Genomic DNA, 21,988 nt, shown 5'->3' with positions numbered 1-21,988 from the left:
TTATAGAAACATCCTTGATTACTTTCTTGTCCAACTGTCTTTCATGATACAGAGAAGTTTTTCCAGATGAAGAAGGGTCAGTGTAAAGATGCCCTGGAGATCTATAAGAAATTCCTGACACGGATGACCAGGGTTTCAGAGTTCCTCAAAATCGCTGAGGTACACAAACTTCTTTACCTCAGTAATATCTAACTGAAAGCTTATGATTTAGCTAGTGTGTATGATAACACCAAATAATGATTTGATCTTAAGTGCAAACTAACCCTTTCCTTTTTTCTTTCTATCTTTCTACAGCAAGTGGGCATCGACAAGAACGATATACCAGAGCTAACGCACGTAAGGAGTGATTTTGACCCTTTGACCTCTGTCGTTGATTCTGTCCATCCCTCATGTGAACACACACACCTGTTTCTCATAACAACTAACATTGCATGTACGTGTTGTGGAGGCAATTAACCTGGTGTTTGCATGCATTGTGGGCTTAGCCTACAAATCCCAGAAACCCCAGCAGCCTCGCCCAATCACAGTGTTGTTTCTCCTCCTGGATTAGCTGTGGTGTCCAATCACAGACATCCACATCCACATATGACCGGTCATCCGTCCTATCATGGTGGGTTTTATTAAAAAGGGGAGGGCAGCTTATCCCATGGATCCATTCTGTCCTCCATGCAGCCAATGGCATCAGCTGGGGCGGTGATTGACAGACACTGTGCCCTTCCCTCTCTTCTTATTGCAGAGGTGCAGAAAGATCACTCAGGCTGAGAGTGTGAGTAGTGTGTAGTGCATACGGCTTACATACACAGCCTAGGACAGTTCTTCAATGACTTTCTCTCTCTAGTGCTCAGAAATAAACACAAATGCACAACAGTAGCTCTTCCTCAGCGAAAGTGGATGTGACTGAAGGAGTTGGTCGGAAGATAAAAAAGAGTATGCTTGCAGCAGGAGAATTCCAAACAGAATTCTAACATCTGGGCTTCAGAGTCCGTTGGCTCAACGTTTGCATCCTAGTCAACTGGAATGTCATAGCCTATAGAGTTTCCATGGATAAAAACCACTTGAAGCACTGACACTTCCTACAGGCCAGAGTGGAACACAAAGCACATGCTTACGGGCAGTGAGTGTTTGTGTTGAACTCTGGTGCTGGTTCCAGTTCCAGTTCTGGTTCTGGTTCCAGTTCCAGTTGTGGTTCTGGTTCCAGTTCCAGTTGTGGTTCTGGGCTGTGGGCTCTGCTGGTTCTAGTTCTCTTGACACCCTGCATGGGTTTGATGTTGTGGAAGCTCTATTACTGCAGAGACTCCCTAGGTAGCAGCCGGATCTCTGGAACCGGTCTGGCTTCGATCCGGTGCTCTGGCTTTTGCCAGATCTTGGCCCGGACCATCCTGAAGATTCCGCAGCTATCTAGGACACGCAGGCTGACGTGCTGAGAGCATGCACTGATGCGGTCGACTATGCTGCGCAAGCGAAATCCCTGGGCTCGTCTGGTGTAGATGTGGCGCGCAGGTCATGCATGGTCTGACGTTTGCGTGGAATGGACAACAGAGAGCTGGGGAAGGTCTGCGGCATGTAGGTCAGTAGGCCTCGCCATGGTTTGTTCCTCAGCATTTAGAAGGACAGTGAGATTCAAGTATAGAAGGACTGTAGTGTAAGTGTGGACACAGTAGGTTGTCTATTTTGAACATTTATCATGTTTACCTTGTTCTTTCTACTTTGTTCTTGCAGGTCAATTTGTAGATTAAAGTGTTAACAGTTGGTTGATTGTCAAGGAGTACATATTCTGTAATATAAATAGTTGCATTAATAAATATAAATGAGCAAAATGTGTGAAACTAAAAACATGAGATAGACAAGTAGACAACCAGGTAGAATTCAAATCTTTCATTTACATAAGATTCAGCAAAGGATTACTTTTAAGACAGCATTTTCTGTTATGGTGGTTAGATTTATTGTAAATGTAAACATCCTATCACACTGTTAGAATGCCTGTGCTTACAGAGGCCCTAGCCCAGGTGGATGAAATACTGAGCAACTTAGGTACCAGACTCTTCTTAATCAAAAACCAGACTGTTCTGGTGATTTAGAGACAGGCATTTCTTCGAAGACCAACAAATCACGCCAAAAAGTTGAGTCTTAACTCAGCTTTGAAATATATTTCCCCTCCCAGAACTGCCCATAGCTCACAGCCCTGTCTCATTTTGCCCCAGCCAAACCAGAACTAAAAAACAAATATTGCTGGCTCTTTTGAAATGCCATCCTGATGTGCTATTGTAGTGGATATCACGCATATCTACACCTCTCTCTCTCTTCATCTCTCTTCCCCCATCTGTCTCTCTTTCCTCTGTCTGTCTCTTTCTCTCTCTCTCTCTCTCTCTCTCTTTCTCTCTTTCTCTCTTTCTCTCTCTCTCTCTCTCTTTTATTACACAAGAGCTCTGTTGGTCAAACATTACATGGCTAATAAGACATAATAATGGCAGCTTTTATGTACAGAGATAGTGAAAGGAAAATCACTCTGTCCTCCTGGAGTACGTTTCATTTGTTGCCCCATTGTTCAGCAAATGAGGTCTGCTCCCTCCCACTGTGTGAGGGCTTTAACCGTCACAGAGGTCTGTCTCTAGGCTCTCCATATGGACTTTAATATCAGGCACTGTGAAAGAGGCCTGTTTGACTGTAAGGACCCCTGTATAATTGAGCACTGCAGTTCAGGCCTTCTGAGGTGATTGAACGGACAGCTCCCTAGTGGCAGCTCCATGTCATTGAATTTAATTGCTGCTCAGACAACTGTAAGGGCGTGTGTCCATATAGTTCATATTTTTTTCAGTTGTGCCCAATGAGGAGAGAGCGCACGTGCCCTTTTTGCAGAGTACTCCGCCTTTTTGTGGGGCTGCTCCGATCGCTTCTATTTGAAAATCTCTGAACTTTTCAGAAAGGCGCTGGTGTCGTCACAAAGGGGCGATGCTAATGAAACGGTGGTGGTGATATGTTGAGATGTTGTTGTCATAGAAACAAACAAAGCAGCGTGGGAGCACATTTTTGATGAAGCGCTGGGATGAAATGTTCCCCAGCGCCCTGTCAGTGCCTTGCTACCAGAGACAAATGCTATTTGGACACACACACACACACACACACATACAAATATATACACAGATCCATATGCATATTCATGCACACACACACACACACACATAAACACACACATACATACAGACCCATATACACATTCATGCGCGCACACACAGACACACAAACTTAAAGTTTGTATTATTTTTAATTTTCTTATATGTGTTTTTTAAGACCTTACACTCTCTCTCTCTTTAACACCTAGAAATGATTCTGCGAAAGGTTTTTCAGTTCTTCAGAGAATTTTCAAGTGAAGTGTTCCTTGATCATGTTGATAAACGGTGCTAGACAGAACCCTTTTTCTCAGTGAGTGTATCCGTCCAGACTCACGGGAGGACCAGGAGTGCCTGTTGCTCAGGAAACCAGGGCACAGAAATGAACCATGAGACAAGACAGCAGTGGAATCCCAACCCCTGTCTGGCCTGGCACTGCCTGGCATGCACACATGCGTAGCCTGCGCAATGGGTGCCCACCTGTGCCATGGGTGCCCACCCGCGCCTCTTAGGTGCCTGGCCAATAACGCGCATGCAGTGTTATGGAGTGCATGAGTGAGCATGAAGCAGTGCATTGTGGGTCTCTGGGGAATGTGTTTGGTGTCTGTCGCTGATTCCAGGATGTGTTGTTATTGTTGTGAAACCCTTTTAGTCAACAGGTAACGTGTATCTGAATGCTGTGTGTGTTTATGTGTGTGTGTTTAATTATTTTCTTTTCACACCTTATGTCTTCTCCCCCTATGTCTCCACATATGTTTCCTGTTAAATGAGACACCTTCCCCAATCTGATTTCCTGTTCTTTGCCGTGTCTAGCTGTGCTGTGGTTGTAATCTTTCTAATCTCACGTGTAATCTGTATTGTGAATTATAGCTTCCCGAGAGTCTGCTGGAGTCCCTAGAAACCCACCTCAACACACTGGAGGGAAAGAAAGTGTGAGTACAGGGCTCCATCACTGAGAATGTTCACACACACACACACACACACACACACACACACACACACACACACACACACACCAGACACAGCAATGTCATTTTCAGCCAAATATGCAGTGGCTGCATATGCAATTAATCGAATCCCTGAAAGTGTGGATTGATTTGTCATGTCATTGGTTTAAATGCTTTTGTATACATTTTGTCTGTAACCTACGACTATTAATACTCGCCCAACATTTGTTTTGTGTTGACAGTGATGAGTAAGTATTTCTCTGAATTCACCCAGAGATTGGTATTGTGTGTAACGTAATTGTCACAACGTAAATGTAAAGTGTTGTCATAATGGCTTCGTTCTCATTCGGATTCATGACAATTCTATGGTCTGACTTGCTGAAACTTCAAACGCAATTTGAACAAGACAGGATTATGGGCAAGTTCAGTGGCCACACCTGTAGAGTTGTAGTGTCTGTTTGTGATGTCTGTATGTTCTGTCAGTGACATTACTTAAAAACGTTGTCTTTCCAGAGTTCCTGTCGTAGTGCTGTAAACTAATATTAATGCTTTACAGTATGTGGTCTTCATATTACCTTATGTGCACATCTGTCATTCAAAGTCATTCATTCCAGATGTTTATTTAAGCATGTTGTTATATGTATTTTGTTACATGTTGGACAGTCCAAAGTGGGTTGTTTGTTTTGTGTACGGTGATGCAAAAACTATTGTTTCCATGGCATTATCTAAAGGGAGCACATCTACTATTATTACCTCCCTGCTAACATGAGTGACAGTGTCGTTTTTAATATATCATAACATGATGTCTGCCACCCTCACTTTTCATATTCTTCCTTCCTCTAGCTCCCCAACCAAGGTAAATAGAAGCACTAATCCATTGTGTCCTGCAAAGTATTTTTTTATATATTGTTATATTGTTTTATATATTGTTATATGCCAGAAAAGGCTGTCTTCAAGACGTGGATAGTAGTTTTTTTAATATATGAAGATATGGAATGCAAATAAACTCTATCACAGTACATTATATTCAATAGTTTAATTCAATGTTTCAATAGAATGTGTTAATCACTCAATCTTATAATTATATATGCTGTATTTTGAGGATGAAGTGATTCAAACAGCACTGATATCAATGTGTGTCATGCCACCATATAGATGGTGTCTCCAACCAATAACGGCTCGGTCACGGGCACTCCAGTGAAGACGCTGGACACTCCAGCGGCCGCTGCGGGCGGTGTCAGCCCCACCTCTGCCGGCCCTCCTGCCAGACCAAAGCCACCGGCCGCTGCTGCAGTTTCTGCTGCTGCTGCCGCCTCAGCCGCTACAGCCGCCACAGCCGCCACATCCGCTGCCACTGCTGGGTGAGCATGGAGGGGGACAGGACCGAACAGGCTTTAAACCTCTGAGAGGACAGTACTGACCAGCTGTTAAAACTCACAGAGGACAGTACTGGCCAGCCTTTAAACCTCACAGAGGACGGTACTGACCAGCTTTTAAAGCTCAGAGAGGACAGTACTGACCAGCTGTTAAAGCTCAGAGAGGATGTACGCCTTCTCCCTTGGCTGGCAGCTCAGATGAGGGCTTTGTCTATGAAATTGAGTTTCCAGACTATTATTTAGTGTCTACTTCATATTGGGCAGGGGTACAATGCAATGATTGCATTTGTAAATCCAGATGGATTGAGATCCTGCCTGTAAGGCTTTGGATGTTGTGTGTGGGTGCATATGTGTTTGTGTGTGTGTGTGTGTGTGTGTGTGTGTGGGTGGGTGTGTGTGTGTGTGTGTGTGTGTGTGTGTGTGTGTGTGTGTGTGTGTGTGTGTGTATGTGTGAGAGAGTGAGATTATGTGTGTGTAGGTGTGTGTGTTAAACCTGACAGAGTACAATACTGACCAGCTGTTAAAGCTGAGAGTGGACAGTACTGATCAGCTTTTTAACCTCAGGCAGGACTGACCAGCTGTTTTAAACCAAGGGTTCCAGTAATGACCAAGGGAACCAAAAGATGCTACTGACCAGTTGTTATGCTGTGTTACACCTAAAGCAGAACAGAACTAACCCGCTGTTAAACTTCATGGGGGACAGGACTGACCAGCTGTTACAGTGCTAACCAGATCTGTTATTCTGTCTCTGTCTCTGTCTATGTCTGTCTGTCTCTGTCTCTGTCTCTGTCTCTCTCTCTGCAGTGGCTTGTCTAATGACCTTGTGGACTTTGACCTCTTGGCACCAGGAGCGAGTTCAGGACCTCCCATATCCTCCTGGGGAGGTAAAGGCTTTTACCACACACTCACTCACACACACACACACACACACACACACACACACACACACACACATACACACACACACACACACACACACAAACACATACACACGCATGCATTCCCACACGCATGTCCACATGACGAACGCACTTGAATGAGGTGGTCTAAGTTCTCTCTTCTCTCTGTAAAGTCTGTCTGCTGTGTCTCTCGTCTCTCTGTAATGTCTGTCTCTCGTCTCTCTGTTGTGATTTGCTGGGCTCTGCTCCGACGTTATTAGGTGGTTTATCAATATGCCCTACAGTGCTCAGTCACTCAGGTCATACATTATCACAAATGATAAATGGACCGGTTGGAACATTTTGTAAATCATCTTGATTCATAATAAGAGCTGCAAACAGTGGCTTTTTAATCTTACTGGCTTTACACTCCAAACCCATAGGATATACTAATATTTCCAAGAGCATTTAATATAACGTGGTCTTTGTGATGACAAGGCACCACTACTGGTGAGAAATATGTGTCAATGAGAGCAGTTTTATGATCCTTAATGGTGCTTTCATCACACGAGCCACAGGCATCAGTCATTGGATGCAGCCGCCGCTCCATCACCAGCTGTGTCTGTAAGGGATCCGGGACGGGTTTGGCCTGAATGTGGCCCGGCATCAGCTCCTATCCGGTGCCGATTCCTGCAGTTAGGGAAGAAAAGGGACCCCTAGTGGTGATAGGGTAAATGTGTAAATGAAAAGCAGTTTTATGGTCCTCAAAGGTGCTCCCGCCGCATAAATCACACGCCAGTTTCAACCCAAATCCGACCTATATCCGGCTTGTGGTAACACAGGTGTGAGACTGCAGCTTCAAGCTCGACACGTATCACTTATCACACATCCAGTCCCAATCTCCTGGTGAAACACATGTGGATAACACATATGCCTGAAATAGTTTGGGCTGGTTTCTATCCAGACTAGTAAAAAGCTATGACTCGTGTAGCACTGAAAGGACTGAAAGACTGAAAGAACTGAGGAAGAGAAAGGGAATCAAACCTACACACAGTAGGAAGAATCCCAACTAGACACCTTAAGTTGCCATTGTGCTTGCTCTAAGGGGGTTCAGGCCCTGGGCTCTGTAAAGCACCTTGAAACAATTGTTTTGGCGCTATATAAATAAAATTGAATTGAATTGAATTGAATTAAAACACAAAATGATCCTACAGGCTCAGCGTCAGCTGCTGTCCGGTGCTGATTCGTGCAGTGAGGGATGGGCTCGAGCATGCAGGCGTGAGGTTGTTAATGAGTACAGATGGGACTCGACTCCCCTCCATGTCTGTCCTGTGATGCTTAAACGTGCCGGCTCAGTTTGGCACGGGGGACTCGTGTGGCTGCGGACGCCTCCGCCCATGGCTGGCAGCTGGAAAGAGGGCTTTGTCTGTGCAAATGAGTTTCCTGACTGTTGTGTGGTTTCCACTTATTCCACATATTGGGCAGGGGCTCACAATGATTGGATTTGTAAATCCAGATGGATGGAGATCCTGCCTGTGTGTGTTTGCGTGTGTGTGTGTGTGTGTGTGTGTGTGTGTGTGTCTGTGTGTGTGTGTATTTATTGCTTATCCCACTCTAATGCCATTTCTCTGTGTACTCCTTCTTTCCCTTCCCCTTCTCTCCCCTACCTTTCCTTTTATCCTCCTATCTCTCCCATCTCTCTCCCTCTCTCGCCTCTGTGGCTGTCTCCTCTTGGTGGGGAAGATCTCTTGGGTGAAGGTAAGTAACACTGATCATTGCTGCTCTATCTGAAACAGCTCCAGTACCTGGGTTAGTGTTACAGCAGCCTGCAGGAGGCCACCAAAACAGTTCTCCCGAAACAGTTCCTCTTCACCTCTTACCATCTCTAGGCCATCTTTCAGGGAGCATATATCTATTAGTAGAACTGCGCACACAAACACCTTTTTCGGTTTCATATCTGCTTTGTATTCTGCTTCACTGCTTCACTGTCCCTCTTCAGCACAGTTAGACTTTTATCTGACGTTGTCTCAGTAAACTGTGTCTTTCTCTCTCCTCTGGTCACCCTCTCGTCCTCGTCCTCCTCCCTCGTGTGTGTTTGTGACGTGGTGTGGTGGTTGTGGTTTGGACATGGGTATGTGTACGGTGTGTGTGTGTGTGTATGTGTGTGTGTTTTCCTTCCTCTCCTTCCCCCCTGTCATGTGTGTGTTGGTGTGGTGGTGTGTGTGTGTGTGTGTGTGTGTGTGTGTGTGTGTGTGTGTGTGTGTGTGTGGTGATGGCATGGTGGTGTGTGTGTGTGTGTGTGTTGGCATGGTGGTGTGTGTGTGTGTGTGTGTGTGTGTGTGTGTGTGTGTGTGTGTGTGTGTGTGTGTGTGTTGCCATGGTGGTGTGTGTGTGTGTGTGTGTGTTTGTGTGTGTGCTCGGGGCTTTCATCAGGCTCCCTGACTGCTCCTGCTGCCACTAGCTCCGCTGAGCCTGCAGCTGACTCCGCCTCTGACACAGCTGCTCCACCTACTACTGCCACCAATGGCCAATCAGAAGCCCCCGCAGCTGCCGCTGCTCCCGCCTCTGTGGCAGCCGCAGCCCTGCCTGTGCCTGCCCCCACCACCTCCATCTCTGACATGGATCTGTTCGGAGGTCAGTGGGTTTGTCGCCTTGTGCCAACGACAGCCCATGGTTGTCTAGGCAACAGGTGTCTGGACAACCATGGTGTGCTGAAAGGGTTAATGTCCTCAGGAATGGTACATCCGGCACCAGCACACATAATAGTTTGAGACTTTTACACAATAACGCTACGTGGATCGAGCGGGGTGCCACCCAGTCATTATCGATCTAACTTCTCCCAGCCACATCTCTCATTCTCTTTATCCCTCTTTATTTCACTAGAAACCCTTGAAACAAAACAATACCATTACAATGTGGGACAACCAGTTATTTCCCAGTACATAGTCTCTCTGCCTCTCTCACCCTGTCTGACCTTTAGAGGAATATTGATTAAATCTGTGCAATTTAATCAATGAACAAGTTAAATATACAAACCCAATTGCACTATTTAACTCTCATTATCGCCCTCTGTAAGCAGCCTGCTCAGTACTGATCACTGTGTGGCTTTCGATTATATCTCAAGAACTGTGCCTCTCATGAGGGGGTTCTTAGCTAACCCCTAACCCCTAACCCCTAACCCTTGACCGCTAACCCCTAACCCCTAACCCTAACACAAATCTCAGGGGTTGCTGAAGTCAAAGGCTGGTCATTCATGCTATTTGACTTTCTTAACCCTAGCAGAGCCTGGCTTGAGTCATATTAAAGAGCAAAATATACTCTGTGTTTCCTCAGTCATTCTCCTCCAGCCCCTTCATTGTGTATGAAGAAGGCTCAGACTAGACTAGACTGCTGCTCCATACAGCCTGTGTTACATGAATGATGTTTGAACAGAGAGTCACGTCTCCATTCCTGGGAGTCTGGCGTGCAGACGGACATCCAAGCCCTCTGAAAAAGGATTGAGCTTAGCAAATTAGCTTCAGGCAGTGCCTGGGGGGGCTTGGAAACAAACACACATGCTACTCTCTAGTAAAGTCTTCAAGAGTAATAAAGATGTTAGTACTCTGCATACACGCCAGCTCTCCAGGAATCAAGCTTTCCCAGATAGCAACTAACTCTGCCGGATTCAGGCCAAAGCTGGGCCGGACCTGCACCTGCTCAGTTACCTGCTATCTCCTAGCCTAGCCTGCCTCTGAGCTAGAGGGCCCGTTTGGGCTGGACACAGCTTCTCTCCCCAGCTCACCTTCAGATTCTGATTTGTTTCTCTTTCTCTTTCGCCTCTACATCCGTTTGTTTGTTTGTTTGTTTGTCTGTTGTTTCCAACTGGCTGCTCTGTTGATGTTTGCCACTGCCCCCGCCCCCTCATCTGCGGTATCCAGACGCGTTTGCTCCCTCCCCTGGTGATGGCCCGCCCACTGTAGGCGGAGCTCCAGTAGCTGCTGTTGATGCATGTGCCGGATCTGGTGGGTGATGAGATTACACTGCCTTTCAGCATTCTGTGTGTGTGTGTGTGTGTGTGTGTGTGTGTGTGTGTGTGTGTCTTGGTGGTGTGTGTTTTTTTGTGTGTGTGTGTTTGTGGTGTGTGTGTGTGAGTGTGTTTATGTGTACAGTATATCTGTGAGGTGAAGGTCTATCTATGTAAGAGTGTGTGTGTGTGTGTACTCACATACTGATTGGCTGTTATGGTTGGTAAGCAGAGTTCGGTGTGGGTTGTCAGGTCTGTTTTTTATGCACTCTTCTCATGTTGATGTCTATAAATGCTCTGTGTACCACACCTTCCAGAACATTCTCAAACCAGTGCTTTAGCTCTATGTCTGTGTGCCTATATCTGTTTTTGCTCTTCTTTGCTTGTAAGCAGCAGAGCGTTTGAGTGAGTATCTTAGGCTCGTCCCACCCTTGTGTAGGTGCACCATACGTGTGTGTGACAAGTGTGTAAGTGTGTGTGAATCCCAGTAACAGCAATGACAAGCAATTCGGCAGTATTTGTGTTGGTGTGAAGTGTATCCACAGTGATTCACAACCATTTCTAAAACCTTTTGAGCAGGGTTTCCGCTAGGATTTGTTCTTGCCAGCCCAGTGTCCAGAAATCACGTTATATCAAACAAACCCAGAGAAGGCTCTGGCCGTCGACATCTCTGATAGATTAGGCTATGCCTTCCAGGTAGAAATGCAACTATTTGATTAGATAATCACCATGATATGTCTGAAAATCGAAATTAGATTTTCTATTAATTGACACTGCTGCGGACGTGGTGAAGGCTTTGGAGGGCGAAGCTTAGCCTGAGGCTTCACTGCGAATTAAATGTGATTGGATCAAATCCGTTTTCTCCCCATGGTGTCTACTGGGAGTAGGGAGCAGTCGGATTTTGTAACTTGCATTCATTAATAAAATAGGTAATTAGCTATAGTTCCATTATATTGCTATATTTGCTTTTATTACAACTCAAATGTCCTCTTAAACTTAAAGTATACGTTTTATGTTTTAAATGAGCATTACTACCAGCCATTTTGACCAGCAATCTTTTTATTTATAGTTTTTAATCAATTTAGTAAGCAAAAGAACGGTAATTACCAGCTACCGGAAACACTGCCTGTGATTCCAGTCTGTGTTGTTGATGAAGGTTCTCCTGTATTGCTTCAGAAGCTCCGACCAGCTTCCTTAAGCACTAACAGGCCAGTAGAGGATGACCCCCCACCCCACCCCTCTACTGGCCATCACACCTCTTGAGGCCTAATGTCCCAACCCTGCGCTTGCAGTGCAGCAGAGAGAGAGAGTGAGAGTAAGAGCTCCTCCAGAGCCTCTCACAGCCAGAGCTGGAAACAAGTCCGGGGTCAGAGAGTAGAGGTGCTGCTATGGTTTGTATTCCAGACATATATTAAAATGACGTAAAGCAGTTCAACCTTACAGGAGATGTGCCACACTGCCATGAGACTAACTTTTAGTGTCCACACTATGGTCTGGAACCCCTTGTTTGGCATTTATGAGTTGATATGATTTTGAGGCCTAATGTGCTTAGACTAAAATCACATTGGTATCTGGTAGAGGAAGGTGAGCTTGTGGGATTTAGGCTGGCCACGCCAAGCTATGACAAACCACCTGCTAAATGGAACTTGCCTGACCCAATAAGGACTTCTTTTCCTAGAGAATGGCCTTGAATGTAACTCAGTTCAACTTATAAGAAACGTATCCACATAACAAATGAAACAGATCCGCTAGCAGGCATATTTGGTAACATCTTCACGTAACGCTATTGTATTAGCTGGTTTTGAGAGGACTTCCACAGCTCCCCATTGCCATAGGATTGGTGAAGTCAAAACTCCACTCAGCTGAATTGACTCTCAGCAGAGGGTCTCCAGACCAATATCTTAGTGTGACAGCTGAACTACTGGCGTATAAGCAGGCAGCACCAGGTTGTCCATACACAAAATGGCCTTTTACTTTCTAACCCTGGACTTCACACCAGCTTTGTCTCTTAGACTCCTGTATACCACCCCTCCCCTCCCTCCCATCATCTCAGTTGCAAACTAACCGTTCTCATCCAGGAATATTCACGGGAATATCCCTCTATCGCCTGGCTTCCCCCAACCCTCCTTAACACAATATGTCAGTGTTTGATGATGTGACAAACATGAACTGATGCGTCTTTACAACATCTTCTCTTGTGTCTCTTGCTTTTTGGGGGCATGGACCAAGTAAGTACCTGTAGGAGCCTGAATAAGACGTTATAAGGATTCAAGTTAAGATTTAAGTCAATATTATAAAGAAATAGGCTTGTGTACATGTTCATCATTTCTTGATGTAGAAATCTCCAATGTGAATCTTTTTTGTATCCAAAGGCATAGAATTACTTAGAACTGCCCTCCATTAGAACTACCCTTCCCCTCCACCCTTATCCCCAATCTGAAGCATTAACGTTCTTCTGCGTCCACATTGCCACAAAGAACCCGCATAGGTACCCAGTATACTTTGGTAGAACCCATCCTGAGAGCTGTCCTGAGAGTTCCCAGACATTAGGAGACTTCACCAGAGACACAGCCGTGTCCGGTCCGTCCGTGTCTGTGTCTGTGTCTGTGTCTGTGTCTGGTCCGTGTCTGTGTCTGTGTCTGTGTCTGTGTCTGTCTTTTCTGTGGCTATTGTTAGCTGGCTGTGACCCAGCTGTGTGTGATGACCTGTGGCTGCAGCAGTAAGGTTAATGGTGGACTTCCTGAAAAATCCAGCTGTGCTTTTCTTTTTCCTCCTCTTTTCTCTCCGCCTGTTCAGATATGACAGAAACATTAAGGTTTTTGTGTCTCTGTGTGCTTGTGTATTGATTTTTTTTCTCATTGCTGATTATTGTTTAACAAATTTCCTTGTAAACTACCCCCCACCCCTTCTCAATTTCACCTAATCCACCCCTAATGCCCCACCCCTGTCCCCATTTCTACCCCTCTCTTTTCCTGCACCTTCTCCCCCCATCCTAAAAAAAAAGACCCCTTTGCGACATCAGAAGGGAGTGCAGACATGGCCCCACAGCTGGACCTCTTTGCCATGAAGCCAGCAGACATGGCGCCAGAGCTGGACCTCTTTGCCATGAAGCCAGCAGACATGGCCCCAGAGGTGGACCTCTTTGCCATGAAGCCAGGAGACAGCGGTGCCGCCCCGGCTGCCGGTCCCACCGCTGGTGCTGAACCCGTCACACTCCCTCCCAGCGCTGCTGATGCTGATGCTGATGCTGAGGCTGAGGCTGAGGCTGAGGCTGAAGCTGACGCTGCTGATGCTGCTGATGCTGACGCTGCTGCCTCACCCGACTCCACCGCCGCCGCCACCGCTGCTTCTCCCACCGCAGCCTCTGAACCTGCTGCCAGCTCAGCCGCTGCTCCCGCCTCGGCTCCTACTCTAGACCTGTTTGGTGGTAAAGACTCCTGCTTCCATTCCATCCTCTGATACGGTTCTCTCTCTCTCTCCCTCTCGCTCTCTGTCTGTCTGTCTTTCTGTCCTGTTCTCTAGCTCGCTATCTCTGTTCTGTTTTCTCTCTCTCCGTATCTTCCCAATTTACCTTTCTTTCTCTTCCTCCCTCTCTCCGTCTTGTCTTTCTGGCCTATTCTCTGTCTCTCTATCTCTCTGTCCTGCCTCCCCTTCCTCTCTTCTCTCTCTATCCCTCTGTCTGGCCCTCTCTCCTTCTCTTCCTCTCACTATTCTATTTGTCTCTCTCTGTTTCTTTCTGCAGCTCTATCTGTCTCTCAATGCATTTTGCTCTGCATCATGGTACTTGTAGTTTTTGCTCTGCCCTCTCTGCTCTTTCTCCCCTGTGCTGCTGCCAGCCCTGCTGTCATCTTAACCTTGTTCTTGCTCTGTTCATTCTTGCAGCTTATTTGCTGCTTTTATTATTATTTTTAAAATTTTTAATATGATTTGTGTTTTATCATTTTGTTATGTTTTATTATTTCGATGGCTTATGGTGGTTTATTTTTCATGTCTTTAAGCTAAACTCTTGAGTGAATCAAAACATTTGACCACCTCTGCAAATCCACCAAAGTACACCTCTGGCTACTCCGAGTAAATATAGCTGATGTGATCTCCTCATAATACCCTTGCTGACCCAGGGGTTGGATACTCATTTTAAAGCTTTAAACTCACCCAGCGACCTGGACCGTCCCTCTTCTCTGATTTCTCTTAGGACAAGAGGGGTGGGTCAACAATTGCGATACAGACTCTGAAACTAATACTCCTACTGCAGGTAGTCAAAACCAGAGGAAAGATGCTGTCCATCCAATCAGCATCTTTCCCCTACTGACTGCCGCTGTGCAGTAGATATGAAAAATAATACTCATATCTGTTGCTACATTTTATTTATATTATATATTATATTATAAATGTTGCCATATTCTTATGTTTTCTTTTCTTCTTCTTATGTTTTATCACAATATTCTTGAGCTTTACGTAAGAGATAAGTTAACTTGTGTTAAAATTTTCCTTTTTTGATCACATTTGATTACGCTTATGACTCTTGTTTGCTGCCCTTGCATTTGCCTTTCTTTCTGACTGCTTAATGCTTCCCATATGCACTGAGTTGAAACTTAATGTGTATGTATGTCCTTGTCCATAGATATGTTTGATTCTATGCCTGAGCAAACCTCCCCCTCAGCACCCAATGCAGACGCTACTCCTAGCATAGGCCTATTTGGTGCAGGTACAAGAGCTGACTGTCTCCTTTCGTGTTCAACGTCTTCATCTCCTCTGGTCTCCTTCGTTCCTCCTCCTCGTCCTGTTCCTCCTCGTCCTCTTCCTTCCCTTGTTCAACTCCTTTCTCTGTCGTCTGTTTTTCTCCACACGTCCTGGTTTGTCTTCCATAGTGGTGACTCGCCACCGGTGCATGTTGATGCACGCTTGTTTGTGAGAGACAAAAAGAAAGTATTGGCAACTGCATGATGTCAGTCTCTCTCTCTGTCTCTCTCTCTCTCTATCTCTCTCTCTCTTTCCTGCATTCACTCTGCTCTTCTCCTCTCCTTTTACCCTCTGCTTCCGGCTCTTTCTCCGCCTCGTCCTCCTGCTCCGGCCTCTGATTGGCTAGATCTCCCAGCGGTGTCCCGCGGGCCCTCCCCACTGCCCACGGAGGCTAACATGACTGGTGATCTGCTGTCGGGTGAGTCTCTAAGCAACCCATTGTGTTCTTCCCCAGTGCTTTGTGTGATGAGTCTCCTTCATTAGTGTTTAGGTAACTGTCCTTCTATTAATGTGTCGAAGTGTCCTTTTATTTCTCTATCCCCTTTCTCTCTGTTCTGTCACTCCTTTTCTTTTTGCTCTCTCTTTCACTCTTTCTTTCTCTCTCTCCCTTTCTCTTTCTTTCCCTCTCTTCTCTCTCTCTCTCTTTCTGTTCTCTCTCTCTCGCTCCCTCCCTTTCTCTCCCTCTTTCTCCCTTTCCCTTTCCCTCTCTGCTCTATCTCTCTTTCTTCAGATCTTTCCCCTGCGGGCCCTCCAGCAGCTCCAGTAGGTGGGGCCCCCGCTGCCTCCTCTCCCTCCAAACCTGAGGTCCCGGTGCTTGACCTCTTCGGGGGTAGGTACCTCCACCTCAGGCTGCCAATGAGTCCAAAGCCAAACCTGACAGATCAGGGCCAGATCAGGGCCAGACATGATCGACACGCCACTAGTACAGTAGCTAGGCTATCACTGATTATTATATCACTCGCTGGTTATTCACTTAGTTACTTAAAGATGATTGTATTTCACTTGTGTGTCTTCAGATATTATGAGTGTGTTTCTTTCAGAGGGTAACAGGTTAGGGTGGATACACCCATCTGCCCTGTTGAGAGTAGTGCACAGTATTCTGTTGGAGACCGTCACAAACATTGTACCGCAAAATCAATCCCATGTGTTTAGAAGCAGAAGATAGATGTTTTAGTTGACCAATCCCTCTGACCCCCTGGTTCTGTTCCCCCTCCCAGACACGTTTGGGGATTCGGGTGGAGGCCTTCAGCTTGCTGCACCTGCCACTGCTGGAGCTGACCTGCTGGGAGGTAGAGCATCACAACTCACACCAGCATTCTAGAGTGTTCACTGGCCACATGGAATACAGGAAGATAGTGTTCATGACTTCTTCATGTTACAAAAGCTTTGCTACATTATAGCTAAAATTGTATTGTATTGTATTTGGTTGCATAAAACAAGGTCAAGATCAGCACATAGCAGATATATGTCTTCATGGCAGCTGTTCTTCCATCTTTAAACCTACATTGTCCAATCCCAACCTTCCCTCCTAGGCCTGAGTCCATCTTTGGCCCCAGGTGAAGCTCCTTCTCTGGCCCCTGCTTTGGCCCCAACCTCCCTAGTTCCAGCTCCAGCTCCGGCCCCTACGACCGCCCAGAACGACCTGCTGGAGGCCACTGGAGACCTGTTCTCAACCACAGTCGCCGCTCCTGCCTCAACAGCGCCCTCTGGTGGCTTTGATGCCTCAGGTAGGACTGGTCCCGGCGTGTGTTTGTTCCATGACTGACACGGCCTGTATAAGCCACTGAGCATTATTTGACAACAAAACTGTGTGACATGTGTTTGTGTCATGTGATGTGACGTGTGTTTGTTATATAATATACAGTATAATTGTATTATACTTTCCTTGGTTTTATGAAGAGACTTTGAAGGTTGCATGCTCTGTACAAATAGTAATCATATGTACAACAAAGCTGTTGTGTATTGTTGATAATTGATAATTGGGACATTTCTCATCAAATTAAGACAAGATGTGATGCTGTTGTGATTTTTCTGGACCAAGCTCTGGCTAGCAGCAGGATATGAGTGATTCTATGATTGTGTGCGTGTGTGTGTGTGTGTAAGAGAGAGAGAGAGAGAGAGATAGGAAGACAGAGAGACATAATATGTGTGTGTGTGTGTGTGTGTGTGTGTGTGTGTGTGTGTGAGAGAGAGAGAGAGAGAGAGAGAAAGGGATAAATAGAAATAGAGATGTAATGTGTGTGTGTGTGAGAGAGAGAGAGAGAGAGATAGGAAGACAGAGAGACATAATATGTGTGTGTGTGTGTGTGAGAGAGAGATAGAGAGAGAAAGGGATAAATAGAAATAGAGATGCAATGTGTGTGTGTGTGTGTGTGTGTGTGTGTGTGTGTGTGTGTGTGTGTGTGTGTGTGTGTGTGTGTGTGTGTGTGTGTGCGTGTGTGTTGCCTGTGCTGCTGCTGCTGCTGCTGCTGCTGTGCCCTGTATGTGTTTTGCATGAGTGAGCGGTGCTGAGATTGCTGCCCTGGTTACATAACAGCGAGGGTTCCAGCGCTACGCTGAAGGCTTAATTCCTCACACACGCCTTTCTCTCCTCCCCCTTCTGTCTCGCTCTTTCTGTCCCTTTTTCTTCTGTGTGCATCGCCCACTCTCCCAACACATGTCTTTCTGACCCGATTTCTGTTCTGTTCTGTTCTGTTCTCTCTTTCTTTTTTTCCTTCTTTCTTTCTTTTGCTCTCTTATTCCATTTGTTTCCACCACCACCCCCCCACCATGATTGCCCTCCCTCTCTCTTCCATTCTGTTTTCTTCTTCTCTCTCTCTCTCTCTCTCTCTCTCTCTCTCTTTCACTCTTGCTCTCGCTCACTCTGCTGGCTCATTGCTTGCTTCCACTCTGTGATTGGTGAGTTCTCACTAGGCTGCCTCCCACCGTGCTTTGCGGCATGAGCCATGTCTGACCTTTCGCCTGAAGCTAAATTGTTTAGAATGTTTTAATACAAAAAAAGAAAAAAAAATTCTCCCTGTCTGTTTGAATGGTGTGCTTTGGTGTTCTTCCCTAAATATTGCTTATTAAGGGTCCCCACCCAAGGTGTTTTTACATTACCCCTATGTTCACAGGGAGCCTGACCTAAGCTTGCTTATTTACCAAAGTGTATTGCCTGAATGCAAAAACAGAAAATAGCATTAATTTGTGTGGTGCTGTCGTAGATCTCTCAGCTTTAAATGCATGCAGAACATAGACCTTAGAATGCTCCAGTAAGGTCTGTCTTTGTGTGTTTGCACTGTTGATCTCTCCAGTCCCGCATGGTAGATAAAAGGTTCTAGACCTCAAGAGACATTCTTACCTGTCTGATCTCTTATCATCTTCCTCCTCTTCCTCCCTGCTTTCCTCCCCAGTGTTTGATGGATTAGAGGATCTGCTCATGCCCACAGTCACGCCCCAGAGCACCGGAGGCACGCCCATGGCTCCAACGCCGCTAGCTCCTGTAACGCTGCTAGCTCATGTAACGCCGCTAGTTCCTGTAACACCGCTAGCTCCTCTTGTACCGCTGGCTCCTCTAGCACCACTAGCTCCTCTAGCACCGCTGGCTCCTCTAGCACCGCTGGCTCCAGTTGTACAGCTAGCAGGATTACAGTTAGCAGGAGCGCCGCTGCCAGGAGCAGGAGCCCCATTAGTGCCTGCTGGAGCTCCGTTAGCCCCAGCTCCAGCTCCAGCTCCGGCTCCAGCCGCTGCAACCCCACCTGCCAAACCCATTGGAGGAGACCTGGACTCATCCCTAGCTAACCTGGTTGGAAGTATGTGGTGACAAACAGCATGCTACACAGGGGCCCATTACTTAGTTATTAAATATGGCTGCTGGTTTTTAACAATCAGTGAATATTCGTATTAAATACTATGGGTTGTTATCATATTAAATACTATGGGTTGTTATCATATTAAATACTATGGGGTTGTTATCATATTAAATATCATGGGTTGTAGCAGTTGAACTGTGTTTTTATAAAGAGTTACAACAGGTATTGAGGGTAATGATGACCGTAATCACCACAGATATAGAGTGAGGTCCTGGAACTGATAGTTTCTCTTTCAATTGCAGATTTGGGAGTTGCAACCCAGAAGAAGTAAGTTTTGTGGTGTGTGTGTGTGTGTATCTGTGAGTGTTTGCGTGTGTGTCTGTAGATGATCAAATTCGGTTTTAGGTTTTTCTAAACCACTCTCAATCTAGCCATTTAATTTGAACTGCTTTTGGTTTGTATTGATCAATCTTCTTCAGGCAGTCGCCTTCCTCAGCTGTGGGCAGTATTGATCTAGAGCCTCAGTCAGCAGTGAGGAGTGATTGAATTGAATTGGCCTGAGTCATACTTGATAGATTGATTTGGTCTGAGTCGTAATTTGAGTAAACTGCTGAGCCCCTCAGCCACTCTACATTGAATGTGTCTCACTTTCCCCAGGGGGTGTCAATTGCAGATATAATATGATTGATAGATGGGAGGGGATGATTGATTGGTTGAATGAGGTTGATTGACAAGTGTCTACTCCATTAGGGACCAGCAGTGGAGTGAGAAGAAGCTAACAGGCGGGGCAAACTGGACCCCGCAGGTTGCCCCTTCTATTTGGGGAGCCCCTGCTGCTCAGATGGTAAGAGAACAATTCAGTCCGTCGTCACCCATAGAGCAGCTCTTGCCTCTCTGTCGGCCTGAGCCTGATGATGGGCCAGAGGTTCCTGTGGGGGAATACACCCTGCCTGGCCCTGGAGTGGATTAGAAGGACACAGGCTTCAGTTGCAATGAGAACTGACCTTTTACTGACCATTTAGATCATTGTAGATGATCATTTTCAACATAACTCTCTCTCTCCCTCTCTCAAACTCTCTCTCTCTCTCTCTCCCTCTCTTACTCTCTCTCTCTCTCCCTCTCTATGTTATCTTGTGATTGACTCCATAACACCCTCTTCAGTTTTGAGCACATCAGGTGTTTTAAAAAAGTGAAGGTGTTTTAAAAAGCTGAAGAAATCATAATTGGATCATTCTAAAAAAATGATAGTGATTCAGAATAATGTTGTTTTTGGTTCTGTCTGGAAAGTCATATGATTTTTCAAACAAGAGGCATCATGCATAAAATCATCCGCATGGAATAATAGATTAATGAGACCTGTAAGAAAAGAAACATTATGGAAGGACTGTGTTTGTGTCGTAACTCCTTCCTGCCAAGGGTGTGTGAGTTGTGTGTTTTCACTCTTTCCCTGTCCCCAGACTGGTGCTCCACCCACACCTCCAGCTGGAGCCATGCAGGGCTTTGTCATGGTGAGTTCAAGACGTCCATCCCACTAAAACACAGATTATATTTGGTTGCTATGAGAGGATATCTCCTCCCCCATCACTTTGTCTCTCCCTGTCTTTCACTCTTTCTCTCCCACTCTCTCTCTCTCTCACACACACACTCTCTCTTCCTTTCTGTCTCTCTCTCTCTATTTGGCGTATATAAAGGTGAGCCACCAGTCTGTGCTGAGAGAAAGGTGAAGGCATAGAGGTGGTGAAAAGTGTTTGGGCCAGAAGTCTCATTTAGAGAGTGTTGGAGGTCTTTGTATAAACCTCCAGTTGAGAAACATATGGCCGATCTACAGTTGAGGCTCGTACACAGGTCTACAAATAGATACGTGGCACAGCTGAATCCAATCGTCGGCAGAGGCTATCCTTTCTTGTGGGGAGGATGAGACAGTGGATCATTTGTTAGTGTACCGTAAAAGATTAAAGGGGCTTTCTTTGAATGCTTGAGGGAATGGTTTGGAGGGTTGGGGGAAGTTTCTCGTGTCGTTGTTTTATTAATGGCCCAGGGTACAAGGTGAAGATGAAGCATGGGGTCTGTTTGTGAAACTTTTTATTGGGGTCAGCTAAGCTGGCCATTTGGAAGACCTGGAAGAACAGAATCTTGGGAGTGGGCTCAGTAGATTCTGATGAGGTTTTAACCCATTTTTCCTTTGTTTTATGGGGGATATATGAAAAACATTGGACCACATACAAAGGGACCATTTTATGGTTTGTGAGAGCTGTGTCACCATGGGTCCTTATGAGCTATATGGGATGGTGAAGGGTCACATTAAGACTGAATATACTTATTATATCTTGGTTAATGAAGTGTAAAAAATAAAGTGTGATAAACACATAAAGTGTTTTGGGGTGTGGGGATGTTGCTATGTGATTTTAGGGGAAATGGGAGGGGCCTGAAGGGGTATGTGATTTAGTGATGTAAGACTATGTCTAATGCAAGACAGTAGTACTGTCGGTTAAATAAAGGAGTGTTAAACCTCTCTCTCTCTCTCTCTCTCTCTCTCTCTTTTTCTGTCTCTCTCTCTCTATCCCCCTCTCTCTAGTCAGTTGGAGGTCTGTCTCGTCAGGTGAATCATGTGTTCTAGTGGTATAATAGTGTGAGAAAACAATGGTTTAATAAAAGAGTGTTAAACCTCTCTCTCTCTCTCTCTTCTGCTTGTCCTCTCATCTCTCTCTCTCTCCCTCCCCCCCTCTCCAGCCCCCAGCTGCTGCCCCTGTGGCTCCTATGATGGCTCCCATGGGAGCGCCACTGATGGGCCAGCCCATGATGAGACCTCCTCGCGGTGTCGCTTCGCCAGGAGCACCGGTATACAATCAAACAGACAAACTATACATATATATATATCTGTGTGTGTGTGTGTGTGTGTGTGTGTGTGTGTGTGTCATAGTTGACAATAGTTGTTGTCAGTTTAAACAGTTTTAGTAGTATTTCCAATTACTTTTTTTTTATTCATTGCAACTTCAGCTACAATAATGTCTAAGTTGTATATCTGTCATTGTATATTTAAAATCACTGGTAAATGAGCCGATTGTCAATGTGTACAGCAACATTAACTTGCCCTCTGTGAGGAACCGTTTAGGTCACTTGAGGTGATTCTGTTAAGTCTTATAGGT

General features: G+C 45.7%; 2 protein-coding genes across 2 annotated transcripts; both read left to right on the top strand.

Annotated features, from left to right (window-relative positions):
• The first annotated feature begins 36 nt into the window (after nt 1-36).
• On the top strand, nt 37-13,034 carry LOC122131386 (clathrin coat assembly protein AP180-like). Its single transcript, XM_042706181.1, has 9 exons — nt 37-159; nt 295-336; nt 3,978-4,039; nt 4,297-4,302; nt 4,898-4,910; nt 5,210-5,415; nt 6,235-6,314; nt 8,742-8,942; nt 12,988-13,034. The coding sequence occupies exons 1-9, from the start codon at nt 67-69 to the stop codon at nt 13,032-13,034; spliced, it is 750 nt and encodes a 249-aa protein (XP_042562115.1). The 5' UTR covers nt 37-66.
• Nucleotides 13,035-13,589: 555 nt separating this feature from the next.
• Nucleotides 13,590-21,674, top strand: LOC122131385 (clathrin coat assembly protein AP180-like). Its single transcript, XM_042706180.1, has 10 exons — nt 13,590-13,738; nt 14,933-15,016; nt 15,398-15,469; nt 15,782-15,880; nt 16,269-16,340; nt 16,584-16,778; nt 18,444-18,842; nt 19,145-19,169; nt 19,593-20,350; nt 21,573-21,674. The coding sequence occupies exons 2-9, from the start codon at nt 14,935-14,937 to the stop codon at nt 19,810-19,812; spliced, it is 1,164 nt and encodes a 387-aa protein (XP_042562114.1). The 5' UTR covers nt 13,590-13,738; nt 14,933-14,934; the 3' UTR covers nt 19,813-20,350; nt 21,573-21,674.
• Nucleotides 21,675-21,988: the final 314 nt, after the last annotated feature.

The sequence above is a fragment of the Clupea harengus genome, unplaced genomic scaffold, assembly GCF_900700415.2.
Source record: "Clupea harengus unplaced genomic scaffold, Ch_v2.0.2, whole genome shotgun sequence".
Lineage (NCBI taxonomy): Eukaryota > Metazoa > Chordata > Actinopteri > Clupeiformes > Clupeidae > Clupea > Clupea harengus.
Note: the sequence above shows the minus strand (reverse complement) of the source record. Positions and strands in the feature narration are given on the sequence as shown.

What these genes read in the sequence shown, in the direction of transcription:
- LOC122131385 (XM_042706180.1), top strand. Translation starts at nt 14,935, where the DNA reads ATGTTTGATTCTATGCCTGAGCAAACCTCCCCCTCAGCACCCAATGCA. An exon ending in TGGAGCTGACCTGCTGGGAG is followed by an intron (nt 16,341 to 16,583) that starts GTAGAGCATCAC and finishes CTTCCCTCCTAG; the next exon opens with GCCTGAGTCCATCTTTGGCC. An exon ending in TGGTGGCTTTGATGCCTCAG is followed by an intron (nt 16,779 to 18,443) that starts GTAGGACTGGTC and finishes TTTCCTCCCCAG; the next exon opens with TGTTTGATGGATTAGAGGAT.
- LOC122131386 (XM_042706181.1), top strand. Translation starts at nt 67, where the DNA reads ATGAAGAAGGGTCAGTGTAAAGATGCCCTGGAGATCTATAAGAAATTC. An exon ending in ATATACCAGAGCTAACGCAC is followed by an intron (nt 337 to 3,977) that starts GTAAGGAGTGAT and finishes TGTGAATTATAG; the next exon opens with CTTCCCGAGAGTCTGCTGGA. An exon ending in TCCCATATCCTCCTGGGGAG is followed by an intron (nt 6,315 to 8,741) that starts GTAAAGGCTTTT and finishes GGCTTTCATCAG; the next exon opens with GCTCCCTGACTGCTCCTGCT.